The sequence below is a fragment of the Schistosoma mansoni genome (assembly GCF_000237925.1).
Source record: "Schistosoma mansoni, WGS project CABG00000000 data, supercontig 0041, strain Puerto Rico, whole genome shotgun sequence".
Taxonomy (NCBI): Eukaryota; Metazoa; Platyhelminthes; class Trematoda; order Strigeidida; family Schistosomatidae; genus Schistosoma; species Schistosoma mansoni.
This window is the reverse complement of record NW_017386027.1, coordinates 777,990-793,170: the sequence shown is the minus strand read 5'-3', so window position 1 is coordinate 793,170 and position 15,181 is coordinate 777,990. Positions and strand designations below refer to the sequence as shown.

Below are 15,181 nucleotides of genomic sequence, written 5' to 3'. Positions count from 1 at the left end.
TAGAGAAACTTTAATCAATATGTGATGACTATAAACAACAAAAATAAATCAATTTCCGAAAGAAAGTATTTCCAATAGTTGAGTTCATGAATCGAATAATATTAAGTACTCATTGAAAACTTGAAAGCATAGGATGGCTGTTTCATTATACTACGGAATTCACAAGTAGTGAGCATCCACGATCCCACACTCGGGACTAGAACTAAGGACCTTTAGTCTTGAGTGTGAAAGTTCAACCTCTAGACTACTGAAGTGGCATTCAACAGTGTCAACGTCTAACTTCAATCGATCCATGATGTGCAGTAGTCTATTTAGTAGTGGCTTACTTTAGAATATTCTTGGAGTTCTAATGAGCAGTGTTGGTTAATAGAGTTTAGGCATGTCGAGAGTGAAACAGTTATCAGCAGCAGCATAAGATGATTGCCGTACTGGATAGCGAATTGAATAAAGTGGACGTTTTATTGTTGTAGGCTGGCTGAATAGTTCTTGTAATCAATCATTCACCGTGAGACCTCAGTCTACTGGGTTCAATCAATGCAAGAGATAAAAAACCTATCCATTACTCTCTAGTTTTAAATCTAACTCGCAATGAGTACAACCTATAAAGAAGCTTGAATAATTAAAGTTGAAGTCAATTTTTTCGACATTGATTGACATGAATCTCAGGAACCGAACCCAGGACTAGACAGTTTACACAGAGACTCCGTTACTTTTACCACTGTAAATCATATGATAAATTTCCCGATTATAACTAATGTAAAACTTTCATACAGAATCTCGGAAATGATAGCTATTTTAACACCTATTCCCAAGTTTTCTTTAGTCTCAACGTTGTATCTTTTTGAGTTCTAATAAGCCGAAACGAATGATATTTAAGCAAAGATGGGTGATTGCTGGCATTAAAATCCAGGAAGCGAGTTTCGTTCTATTTGGGACTTGTCAGCTGGATGTACCTGCATCTCAGAGTTAATGTTCACTCTAGGACCCGAAACAAGTACCATTCGCTTCAAACGCTATCGCGTTATCCACTTAGCTACCTAGTCGAATGATCTTTAATTTCTAAAATATTTAAAATTTAGAAATATATTAAGATTAAGGAACCAATAAGTACGATTGATCCATTATGATTGATTTTTTTCATCCCGGGTCAACAGCCAGAAACTTTCATCTGTCAGTAATGTTCAGACCAACAGTCAATGATTTCACATGATGATGTCGAATTCTGATCTGATTATCTGTAATATTTGCTTATCTTAGTTACTCAGCGCATAGTGACAGGTAATGCGAAACATGCTTTCAAGTACTACTCAATGTTCAACCGGTATTCATAAAGTTAACATCAGCCCAAATGTATCAGTTCCAACTTCCAGAACTGTGACATTAGGCAACGCTAGATAATGTTTTACAAAGTGTATCAATCCTCTCTAAAGACTGTTAATATACTTCGTCGTCGAATGGAACTTTAAGACAAACAAAGCATCTTACTGATCGCTTTAAATCAGCTAACTGCTGTTATCAATATATGTACAAGTTCTTTCATATTAAGATGGTGGAGAAGATTTGTAGTTCAGGTGGATGATTTTGATGGAGTTTTATTCTCTGAGCTGATGGTTTAGTCGTAGAGCTTTCATCGTTCTTCTGAAGTGAAGTGACAGATTTAAGGTCAAGAAGAGCCAATCAACATCGAGGTGTACAGGATAAGCTGTGAACCATATGTGTAGAAATTCGAATACTTCACTTCTACCTGAAGTTTGTGCTGATGATGTCATTCAGAAGGATGATGAAAGCTCCACGACCAAACCATCCAGCTCAGAGAACAAAAGTCTATCAAAAGTTCTTTCATATTATTTGATAGATTATGTAATTATTGCATGATGTAACGATAATCATTTTAAACTTGTGAACAATTCAATTGTGAGTAGTATTTAATGCCCCCAAATGCCCTGGTACGGCCGAGAATGAGAAGAGTCCACTCTTCCTCTCGAAATGCTCTCAGGTGGCTACGCGTATGTAGCCTCTGCCAGGGAAGTCCTACTCATTGCCTTCTTGTGGCGGGGGTGTTGTTTACGAAAGTGAGAGGACGATAAGCGAATGTCCAGCGTTTGAACCGGGTTGGTAGACACAGAAAGTCCACCTAGGGGAGTTGGCAAACCCTCATTCCAAACCATTGGTATACATCGGCTCCAGTATCCTGAGGCAAGAAATGGCTTATGAATCAATCGTTGATCACCGACTACCATGGGACTGCATCTCCTTACGTTGCTCCATTGCCTTGTAGATCAGACCTTTAGCTCAAAGTCTCCAGGTGTGACCCCTTAAGAAAAACACGTGCTTCGGTTTGGGCACCCGGACAGTATCACATTCCTCACACAAATCAAATGAGATTTGTGCGGCACATACATATCTGGTGCTCCTTTGTACCAACGTGTATGTGTTAACGAAGTATTTAATCCTTTAACGATATTAGTCAAACTACTGATATTCATCGACCCAATCAAAAAACACCCCATAATCATCATATTAATCTATGATTTTAATCAAAGATCAAAACTTGGTTTTTGTTTATCATTATATGTATGTATGTATGTATGTATGTATGTATGTATGTATGTATGTGGGTATGTAGTGTAATTAGCGCTACATGTATCACTAGGATAGAAACATTACACATACTATGGGGAATGTATGTTATGTATATTGTTCAATAATGATCTGATCATCAAAAAAGGGATGGAATGTTAGTTTTTCGATATCATAGAAAAATATGAAAATTAGTCATACATTGTTACATGGATACACATACATTCATTTACGTACGTACGCACGCACGCACTCATACACACACGTACACCAATACACTGATCCTTTGAGAACCATAGATTGAATGCCAATAGACTATACACACATTCATAGACAGACATATACTTACCGAATTCTAAGAGAATACAAGTCATAGGAAGGACAACACCAACACCACCACCACCACCACCAACAACAACAACAACAACAAGGACAGTAACAACCAAACTCGTTGAATGATTGGTCAATTTGAGAATAAATAAAAAAGTTACGAACCATTGATTAGAACCAATTGGGTGTTTTGTTCTTCTTTCTAAAGAAGATCTACTATGAATTAGTAGTATCACTTGTTTTATATTCAATAGTCAATAGTTCATATTTATTTATTTTTTTAAATTTTCATTTATTCATTTAACTAAACCGATATACATAGCAACAATCAAATCATAGTGAACATTGATATTGACTTGGTTATATACTACTGAAATACAAAATTGGTGATCATTTGTAAGTCAATATTATTGTTGTTTTTTTAAAATTTTTTTTGTAAATATGTATGTTTATTAGTTGAAAGGTTTGTGGGGGGGAGAGGGTGGGAATCCCATGGGTGAGATCATGGATGTACACCGATGAGGAGTATTATACTAGGGCGAAATGGATGTTTATTTTCTTCAAGTTTTCAATGGTGGTCTAAATTTGTTCAAAGGGTGAATTCAACTATTGAAGTCACTACAATCTTCACCTGCTTTCTGATATTTCATAGTTGAATTCATTAGTGAATCTAAGCTGGAAGTACCATTTCGTTATAGTCTGAGATGACTCAATTATGTGTATTCCTGATCGTGCATATGTGGGACTTGAACCGAAGACTTTTGATCTTACATGTGAACCCTTAATTTGTACACCTCTGAAACGACATCCAAAAGTGTTATTGTCTAACAATTTTTGATAAAAATTTGATTTGAAAATATTTGAATTTGTTGATTGTTATCAATAGTTTTAGAACGAAATGACTGTCTAGGGTTTCAAGGTTTTCAATAGTGGTCTAACTTTATTCAACTGATGAATTCAACTATTGAAGTCATTATAATCTCCACCCCCCTTTCTGATATTTCATAATTGAATTCTTGAATGAATCTAAGCTGCTTGTACCATTTCGTCCTAGTCTGAGATGAATCAGCGGTATGTATCCACGATCGCGCACATGTGGGACTTGAACCGAAGACTTTTGATCTTAAATGTGAACCCTTAAAGTGTAGACCACTGAAACGGCATCCAAAAGTATCTATTTTAAAAGATTTGCATTCATTGACTGTTATCAATAGTTTTAGGAGTAAATTTGATTAGTCTCTATTCTGAATGAATATCATGATATTATTAACTATAGATATAAGTTTATGGTAGATTTTATAGATTATGTTTACCTAATGGAAGCTAATGTAATGAAGGAAACACCGGTGGGGACAATTGAATGTGTTTGACACGAAATTTACAGACTATCTCACTAAAATCTGATAACCATACAGTAATAGTTAGTTTGCCAACTATCAATCAATTGTCCCAATCTTGACTGTTCCTTCTGCAAATATTAGTCCATCGTCTCCGATTATTATTGTTCATGCATTTTCATACCAATTGTGCTTCGTTCCCGTTCTTTCCTTATCGATCTTCTATTGAAATACAGTCAATGCCTAACCATCACCATATACTACTTATGTGGATATAAGTAACCCATACCACACTAAGACATATGCTTCTTTCTATTTACAATCAGTCAACTGCCAATATACCGGATACATTCCAGCGTTCCAAAATACATTCTATGCCTGACCATCACTATATACAACTTATGTAGATATAAGTAACCCACATCACACTGAATTTGTTTATAGTATTTGACTTTATCAGTAGGATTCAAGTATATCTAACTAACAAATACCCAATAGAATGACAAATACAACCAGAATTCCACTCGTACATACATGCTACGTTTATTATAGATTTATGTAAAGACATAAAACCGTTTTGAACAAGAAATATTTTAGACAGTCGTTTATGAAACATTAGTTATATATTTTTATAATTGAAATTATGAGTCGATCCACGAAATTGAGCAACCCGGTGGCGGGATCGTGGATATGCACTGTTGAGGAGTCCTAAACTATGACGAAATGGCCATCCAGTGCTTCCAGGTTTTCCATGATGGTCTAGGTTCAATTGACGCATGATTTCAATTATAAAACTACTAAAATCTCCACAATGCCCCCCTTATGATTAGTCATGTAAATTATGAATATGATTCTTTATTGACTTCAAGGGAAGTCCTACTCATTCATTTCTCTCAACCGGGGTGTTGTTTACGAAATTGAGAAGAAGAAAAGCGAATATCCGGCGCTTTAACTGCCTTCGTGAACACGGAAAGTCTATCCAGGGGAGTCGGGAAACCCTGATTCAAAACCAATGGTGCACATGGGCTCCAGTATCCTGAATGAAAAAAATGGCGTATGAATCAATCGTTGGTCACCGACTACCATGGGACTGCATCTCCTTACGATGCTCCACTGCCTACTGGATCAGACCTTTAGCTCAGAGTCTCCAGGTGTGTCCCCCTAAGAAAACTACCTGCTACAGTTTGGGCACTCAGGTAGTATCACAGCCCTCACACAAATCAAATGAGATTTGTGTGGCGCATCAGGTGCCCCTTTTTACCAAATATTTATTTGTTTAAATAAAATAAACAATGATAGAGTGATCAATTACTCCAAGAGATTGAAGGATATCCTCTAATGTTATAAACAATTTTCCATATTATCTTAAGGAAGAATCAATTAATTCCGTACAATTGACTTTAACTATTAGTATCTAAGTACATTTCGGATATGTTTCTTCTTTTGAAATTGAAAAATAATATTGATCCATAAGTTCACTTGAACTCAGTTACCGAGTGCTGATCGATGTATAGTCTATTTAATCCTCTCATTTTAATGTTAGTGTACTCACTCATCAACATGAATAGAATAGAGTTTTTTGAACTTAAAATAGGAAAACATAAAGTAACTGTCTTCTGACCAGTTAAAGATGGTTTATCATTCAAGAAAAATTAACATAGGAAGGATGAAAACGTTTTCTATCACGTTCATTCCTGATATTCATGCATAATGCAGGTTAGGTGTATAAATTTCAGAGCCAAAATCTAGTGAAGTATACATTTAACGTCAATCGATTCTAGCCAAAAAGTTATATACTGTAGAAAATGGAAGATGGTCACATAATATAATGAATTGAATAAAATGAGACATGTACACTACTGAGTTGTTGCTTAGTGCACAAAAGATTAAGCTATGACATCTGTGACTAAAGATCCTGAGTTTGGTTCTTGATGGACTTATGAGTGTTTACAGCTACAGAGCCCTATACTAGAACGAAACAACAATCCAATGATTGATGGTTTTCAGTTTTTGTCTAGTGAGAAGCAGTGACCAGTGGAGTTCAACCAGGTCTGTTGTGAGATAGTAACTCACTGAAGACAATGATGGATGTGTTGTTCAATTTTGTGGATCGGTTGAAGTTAGATATTACCGCTGTTGGATGCCTGTCGAGGCAGTGGTCTGGATGTTAAATGCCCACGCACGAAACTGATAGGTCCTGGGTTGTAATCTCATGAGGCGGGATAGTGGATGGGCACTGCTGAGGAGTCCCTTAATAAGAAGAAACAGCCGTCCAGTGCTTCCAGGTTTCCCATAGTGGTCTGGCTTGAATTGATTCGTGATCTCAAAAATATCCAAAAAAACCACTTCTGATATACTTAGATCAATCCGTAATCAAGTGTTCTTTTTTTAAAAAAATTGATAATCACTGATGAAGTCTGATATCAAAAAGTTTAAGCAAAAACAACTCAGAGTCGATTGATGGATTCTTCATTTGTTTCAATGTACCTTAACATCGGATAATAAAGAAAGCGGTTACTATGATTACTTACTGATTTCCTCAAACTTTGATAAGAATAGCATTGAATCCAATGCAATCAATGATGAATCTAATGACTACTTACCACATATGATTTGATCCTCGAATGTCAGAGTTGAGTTACATCTCATATATATATATATATGAAGTAAAGAAAGAATTCTGAAGGATCTTACAGATTCAAAAAAGTTAAAACTTTAGAAATACTAGAGGATGTACAAGAATGAACTTGTTGTCCTTCCTGTTTTCAGAATCCAGATGAACAAATTATGGAGTAAAATATCTTAGGAAACAAACATTTGATAATATGGTCTTAGGGTGAAGTCGAATGGTAGTTAGCAATTATCCTAAAAGAATCATGTCATTATCATAAAATTTGAAATCCCCTTTTTTCGTCACTATTCAACATTTTGCAACTAACCCTGAGTCAGTCAGTCACAACGTAGAACTTCGTACGTACCTACGTACATTAGTTCGAGTTGCCATACCATATTAGCACAGAGATGGAGTTGTCGATTCAAATCCCATAGTGGTTGAAGTATTCAGAGTATAAACAGTAATCCGAAAGATAAGAGTTTGAAGATGTTATTGAAGGAGTATAATCCAGTGAAATAAACTTTGAAAAAGAAGAAAAGGATAGAGACATGAGGAATTCAGAAGATTAGAATTTGGCAGAACACATAGAGTGGATGTTCTGCCCTACCCTGAACCAGATATGATTTCCATAAACTAATAGGAATGAAAGGTTGAATGAAAATTGTTCAATGGTAATATCTCTGACTGAGATTTTAAATCTTTTGGAAGGTATCAGTTATTTCTAACCTTCTTATTTGACTACTTCACATATATCTTATTGGTAATTGTTTTCTATCTAGTGATTAAGTTCTTAGATCATACAGCATTATGAGAAACAAATAACCATTGAAAATAAGATCAATTATTCATTATTATTATTTAGCATTTATTTGAACATATAAATATTGGTACAAAGAGGGTATGGAATACATATGTGCCACACAGGTCAATTGACTTGTGGTGTGGACTGTGTTACTGACCGGGTGACTAGACGGAAGTTAGTGGTTTTCTTAACAGGTTACACCCGTAGACATAAACCTAAAAGTCTGATCCACAAGGTATTGGAACAACATCAGGAGATACAGCTCCATGGTAGCCAGTGACCAATGATTGATTTATACACCTTTTGTTCTTTCAATATCCTGCAGCATATGTGCGCTGTTAGTATAAAATTGTGGTTTACCAACTCCTTCATATCCACCAAATCGTTTAAGCATCAGATATTCACTTTTCGTCCTCTCAATTTCGTAAACAACACCCCACCACTACAAGACAGCATTGAGTAGGACTTCCCGGGTGGTGATTGTATACGCGTGGCCGTGTGAGAGCATTTGAAGAGCTGAAGTAAACTCTCCTAATTCTCTGTCGTACCAGGGTATTTTGGTTATAGTCAATATTACTTTAAAATCTTTCAATTCTGGTCTTTTTTTTAACTGAATTTTTTTATCAGTAGGGGTTTCGTGGATAATATAGTAATATCAGTAGTTGAGATCATGAGTCAATAGAAGCTAAATCACCATGAAAAACCTGGAAGCACTAGATGGTAACGCACTGAAAAAATTGGTGGCTGTGTCACTCAATTTCGTGGATTGGTTAAAGTTAGACATTAACACCGTTAGATACTAGCTCAGTGGTCTAGAGGTTAGGCAATGGACGACCATGACCAGTGGAGTCCAACATATGTCTGTTGTGAGGCAGTAACTCACTGAAGATAATGGTCGACAGTTGCTCCACTTTGTGGATTGGTTGAAGTTAGGCATTAACCACATTGCATGCCGACTCAGTGGTCTGGAGGCTAAGCGTTCGCACAGGAGACTGATAGGTCGTGGGTTAAAATCTCGCGAAGCGGGATCGTGGATGCGCACTTCTGAGGAGCCCCACAATAGGACAAGACAGCCGTCCAGTGTTTTCAGGTTTTCCATGGTGATCTAACTTCAATTGACTCATGATCTCAACTATTGAATCTATTTATCTTCACAATCATAATCTATCATATAAGTTAAGTTAAACCTTAATTTATCTCATTAAATTGAACAATATACACTTGTTTTTTTGTCTCATAGTTACTAATGACTTCTTTTCTTTAATAACAGTAAGAAAAGAAAAAAAAGAAAAAAAGGGAACATCCATTTTTTTTTGTATTTGACAAAAGAAAAACAAAAAAAAAGATTTTTTCCCTAATTTTTTTTCTTTTTTTTTAATTTAAGGGGTGTAATTTTCACCATGAATATGATTCATCATTGACATAATGGTACATTTAAAATACACCCAATTAAAAGTGTTTTGTTTTGTTTTTGTTTTAATGAGCATTCAAATGGGGATTGAGTTCACTTTTTTTCAATTAGGAACGTTGATCATTGAATTGTTTCTTCATCTATATACATGCATACATACATACCTATATCACTTATCTTTACCTAGTTTTAATGACTCATTATTTGTTTTAATTAGATGTAACTATCAGGACATAGTAACTAAATGGATAAGGTGATGACATTTTAAACGAACAGCATTGGGTTTCAAGTCTCAGAGTTAACATCAACTTTGAGAGTCAAGTATATCCAGTTGATGAGTCTAAAACTAAGGACGAAAGGCATGTGTCAAATTGAATTCTATTGCTATCCATTTTAAATCTTAGAGTGAATATCAACTTTGGGGTTAAAAGTATATCCGGTTGATGAGTCTAAAACTAAGGACGAAACGGATGTGTCAAATTGGATTCTACTGCTATCCATCATCAATCTTTGCTTAAGGTAATATTGAATCAATCGATACAGGATGCCTATATATATATGCCAATTACAGTCTTGAACATCAAGTAAACAATACCAAATGAATTAAGATGTATCTTAGTTATAGTTGTATATTAGAAATAAGGTTAATAGTCAAGTTGAAGTGTTTACAATTATCTCTTATATCCATTTTCTTTAATTTCCTGTATATATAAATTTGTAAATATTTTATTGTTTTAATTAATTCATTTATAAGTGACTGGCTTGATGAGGTATTTCTTGGAGTTCTAGTGAGAAGTAGTGACCAGTTGAGTTCAAACAGGTCTGTTGTGAGATATTAACTCAATAAAGACATTGTTAGATGTGTCACTCAATTTCGTGGATCGGTTGAAGTTAGACATCAACATCGTTGGATGCCGGTAGGGTCAGTGGTCTAGAGGTTAAATGCTTGCCCGCGAAACGGATAGGTTCTGAGTTCGAATCTTGTGAGGCGAGATCGTGAATGCGCACTGCTGAGGAGTTCCACAATAGAACGAAAAGGCTGTCTAATGCTTCCAGGTTTTCCATGATAGTCTAGCTTTATTCAACTCATGAATTCAATTATTGAAATTAATATTATAATCTTCAACCCCCCCCCTCTTTCAGATAATAATTACTTCTTAATTACATCAACTTATGATCACATGGTTAATTTTAATTATAACCTTATAATACTTAAGTTATAAGGAAATTAGAATTTTGATAGTTAACCATGTTAAATTCTTTGTTACCCTGGATACTATTCTAACATTGAACATCTATGTCAAATATAAGATAATTATCACTGATCATGTCGATTGGTGGATTGTATATTGACTGATACTGGTCATGTGAATGATTGTATTATAGTATGTTATGCAGATGGTACATTGTTCTCCTATCAGATCTGAGGCTAATGTAGATTCACAATAATCTAACAAGTAGATACCATAGAAATTAATTTGATGAAATTAAAGTAATTTACTCATTTTCGGTAATCATATTACTTACTTACTTACGTCTGTTACTCCCAATGGAGCATAGGCCGCCGACCAGCATTCTCTAACCCACTCTGTCCTGGGCCTTCCTTTCTAGTTCTACCCGCCTGTAGCTCCTCCGGGGGCCACTTTTGGTCCCAAGCCCGATTACAGGAAGAGGGTTGGGCATGGGGTTAGCGATCCCATCCCGTAGAAAACCAATTCGCTAAAAAAAACGCTAACCAGAAAAAGGTTTATTCGGTAATTATGTAAATCCAGTTTGATAATTAGAATTGAAACATTACAAAGTATCACTATGAAGGACTGTTTCAATAGATGATGTCTTGAAGGAGAACAATGGAGAGTCTTTATTCTGTTCGATCAAAGGTTCAAGTATTTTTTTAAATTTATACTCGCTTAGATTATTCCATTGTTGGTTTATTTCATTGAAATTTGATCAGTCTTGATTTGCATATGTGTATTCTGTGAGGATTGATTCAATGTAGGTGTTATAAAAAAAGTTTTAAAAAATAGGTGGACTGAGGTTAGCAGTAGACCATGGGATAAGCATTTCCCTATGTTTGAAGCTCTCTTTGGTTGGATGGACCCATATCTGTGTTCATGATCACTCTGGGACTCGAACCCAGCACTTGTAACTGAATGTATCATCCATTCAGCAATTGAGCCCTGTTTAAACTTCTGGCCCATCATTTTTACAAACATCCATCTATTTCGATAAATTACACCGTTTTAGATTTTGCTAACCAGTGGAGTTCAACCACGTCTGTTGGGAGATAGGAACTCACTGAAGACATTGGTAGATGTGTCGCTCAATTTCGTGGATCGATTGAAGTTAGACATTAACACTGCTGAGTGCCGGTCAAGTCAGTGGTCTAGAGGTTAAGCGTTCACGCACTAGACTGATAGATCCTGGGTTCAAATAGCGCGAGTCTGGATCATGGGTGCGCACTGCTGAGGAATCCCATACTAGGACAAAACAGCCATCCATTGCTTCCAGGTTTTCCACGATGGTTTAGCCTGAATTAACTCAGGATTTTAATCATAAAAAACTTCTAGTTATATTTATTAAGTAAATGTACTTATACACATTCAGAAAACATAATCTACAGAATGTCTAATTACAGAGAAAATGAATAAGTACCACAACAGTAGTTCTTTGGAGGAACGTCAAACGGTTGTATTAGAATTGATACATTAGATAGATACATCGACAGAAATAGAGATCTTATTGAACCAAAGCTGACAATCAACATTTAAAGATTAATATTAATGACCATTTTATCACTGTCCGCAAAATCTCTTTGAGAAGTCTACTAATTGAACGTTGGATTCCGTTCCTAAGCTCTTCTAGTAACGTCCGGGCTAAATCTACACAGCAGCTTGAACACGAGAGGAAAGGAACGAAATATGAAAGAAGATGCTTTAGTTAGAAGCTTCGTTCCTGTGCAAAAAATCCAGGGTTTTTGCAGCATTATAGAAGGCTTTCGGTTTCCGAATAATTCTGGAACTCTACTAAACATAGTAGCAGTAGTAGTAACCATCCGATTAGAAACGTGATACATGGCTTTTCACTTACTAGATGTTTATGGCAAAGCTTCTATTGAATGGTATTTGGATAACATGTTTCTCAGTGTTTTCAGAGCCGTTTTTTGAGGGATTTTCTGGATCCCCTTAACACTTTCTGTATATACTTTCTGAATATTTACAAGTTAACTGCATATCAGACTTAATTTTTGCCTAAATGTTGTATAGTTTATAATAAACATTGATTACTGAAATCAAACCTTTCAGTTCTAAATAGGGCGAATAAAATTACTTTGTTTATTGGAAGTATTGATCTGATTATAATTCACGGACAACCTTTGAGTGACGCTAAGGTGACTTTGAGAGTGTCCACCTAACAACTAGGACGTAAAGGGGGATACAAATCCGTATAAGAAATTAGAATTATGATATACAGTTGATGGTTCAGGTAAGGAATTAGATTCATGGTTTTCATCACAAACTGATATCAATGATAATGCCAAAATGGTATTGTGCCAAATGGATGAATGTATTTCATGCCAAAATCCAAGACTTGTTTCTCTTATATCTTCACCCCATTGCACAAGCGAATGGCTATCAGAACTCAGTAGCTGAGTGGATAACACGATGGCGTTCGAAACGAACGATACTGGGTTCGAGTCCCAGAGTGAACACACCAACTCTGAGATGCAAGTACATCCAGCTGACGAGTCCTAAACAGAACGAAATGCGCATCCTGGATTCCACTGCTAGCCACTATCCATCATAGTATTATGTTTGTTTTGGGTCTTGTTCAATGCTAAACAGATCATGTTGACTAAATTTAAATGTGACCATTCATCTAAGTGACTGAATATCGTGTACATCAGTTATAGTCTCACCGAAATGGTTTATAGACTGGGTTCTATTTGCTTTTTAACTGTTGCATTTTCAAATGTACTCAGGTCATATCTCTTATTCAAATAAACTAATATAAACAGAACAAAAGGTGAAGTAATTAGAGCATAACAAACGTCTAGTGATAATACATTATTATATAGAAAGGTAATGATATGAATAAATTTCAATTTCAGTGTTTGTATATCTATGCAATTCATTATTGACAATTAATTTTTCTGGTTGTCGTGTTCTTTTAGCGAGTTGGTTTTCTACGAGATAGGGTCGCTAACCCCATGCTTAACCCTCCTCCTTTATCCGGGCTTAGGAACGGCAGTAGCACCCGGAGAAGGAGCTACAGGCGAAGTTATTATTGACAATAAGTTAGATTATTATCAGAAGTGGGTATTGTGAAGATTTTAAGTAATTTTTATATAGTTGAAATCATGAGTAAATTGAAGCTAGACCACCATAGAAAACCTGAGAGCAGTGGATGACCGTTTCGTCCCAGTATGGGATACCTCAGGAGTGCGCACCCATGGTCCGACTACACGCTATTCAAACCCAGGACCTATCAGTCTAAGGCATGAACGCTGACCCTACCGGCATCTAACGGTATTAATGTCTAACTTCAATCGATCCACGAAATTGAGCAACACATCTACCAATGTCTTCAGTGAGTTACTATGTATTAACAAACCTGATTGAACTCCACTGGTCACTGCTTCTCATTAGAACTCCAGGAACTACCTCTTGAAGTCAGTCACTAGTGAGCATATGTTAAAGGTTTTATTGAATTAATTGTCTAGTATATTGTATTTTTCGTTCATATTTCAGTGAAATCATCTCAAATACAAACATATTTTGAAGTAATTCACTTATAAATTGGATGATCAAATATGCCATCGCCTACAACACAAACAGGTAGGTCTTACAATGATGATACTTAATTGTTGGTTAGTAACAGATCAATACATTATATGTTTATATAGTATGATATATCGGACATAGACAACTTCATATGTAGCATATATGTATATCTGTTCTCATAACCATGAACAGAGTGACAAGAATAACGATTAGAACGGAAGTTAAGCAACTGGAAATAATTATAGTACCAAATGTAATGAACAAAGATTAGGGGGGCGGGTTAAACGGAACTACATATTGTATGGTTCGAGTCCCAGGGTGAACATCAACTCTGAGATGCAGGTACATCCAGCAGACGAGTCCCAAATAGGACGAAACACGCATCAAACTAGATTCCACTGCTAGCCACTATGTATTGTGCAAAATTATACAATGCATTTATAAACTATGAAAACAATATGTTGAATACACCATATGCATATATTCCTTAAATGATCCCTTACAAACTATATTGTTCCTTCATTACTATTGCTCCCCCGAATACTTTTGTTTTTTTCTCTCCTCTTCATTTTCCTCTACTGACAGTAAGAATCCTATTTCTCCAGACATACTACTTATATATATCCGTATATGTAGCACAAATATAACGCTTCTGAGACAGTAACACCAATCTCCAGTTAAATCACACCAAAATTTCAGACAACAGTTCAAGACTAATGTGTAGCGAACCTTGCATATCAGTGTTATTCATTCAATAGTTATTGACTTTACGGACTGCTGCAATGTGTTGAATTACCACCCTTGACTAGAAAACATTGCTTGTTGATGTAGGTGGTGGTTGAACACACGTTCCAACCACTTCATTTAACGAATATCTACTACATCAACTGATTGGCAATCTTTACTTAATCTTGTGTATATATAGCTGGGAGCAGTCATTCAAACGTTTCTTGCTAATTGATATACCGTACCATAACGTATTGACAATTATCACAGTCAGTATCAGGGATAGAGTGCTATTCAAATCACTATCATTTAATCTTAAAACAAATATCTTTGCTATACTTATTATGAATAGATGTTTTCAGAAGGGGTTTTGTGGAGATTGTAGTAATTTTATAGAGTTGATATCCTGAATCAATTGAAGCTAGACAACCATGGAAAACCTAGAAGCACTGGACGGCCGTTTTATCCTATTGTGGGACTCTTCAGCAGTGCGCATCCACAATCCAGCCTGATGAGATTCGAACTCAGGACCTATCAGTCTCTCACCAGAGCACTTAAACGATAGACCACTAAGCCGGTATCTAACGGCATTAATGT

The 15,181-nt window shown here is 35.8% G+C and overlaps 1 protein-coding gene across 1 annotated transcript in view; it reads left to right on the top strand.

The window, feature by feature from the left end:
* The first annotated feature begins 3,146 nt into the window (after positions 1-3,146).
* Positions 3,147-15,181, top strand: part of Smp_150640 (hypothetical protein) — a 63,164-nt gene continuing 51,129 nt past the window's right edge. Inside the window, exons 1-2 of the mRNA XM_018790668.1 lie at positions 3,147-3,306; positions 13,826-13,912. Coding sequence (XP_018646065.1) covers positions 13,888-13,912 — 25 coding nt within the window. The 5' untranslated portion in view covers positions 3,147-3,306; positions 13,826-13,887. The remainder of the gene's footprint in view (positions 3,307-13,825; positions 13,913-15,181) is intronic.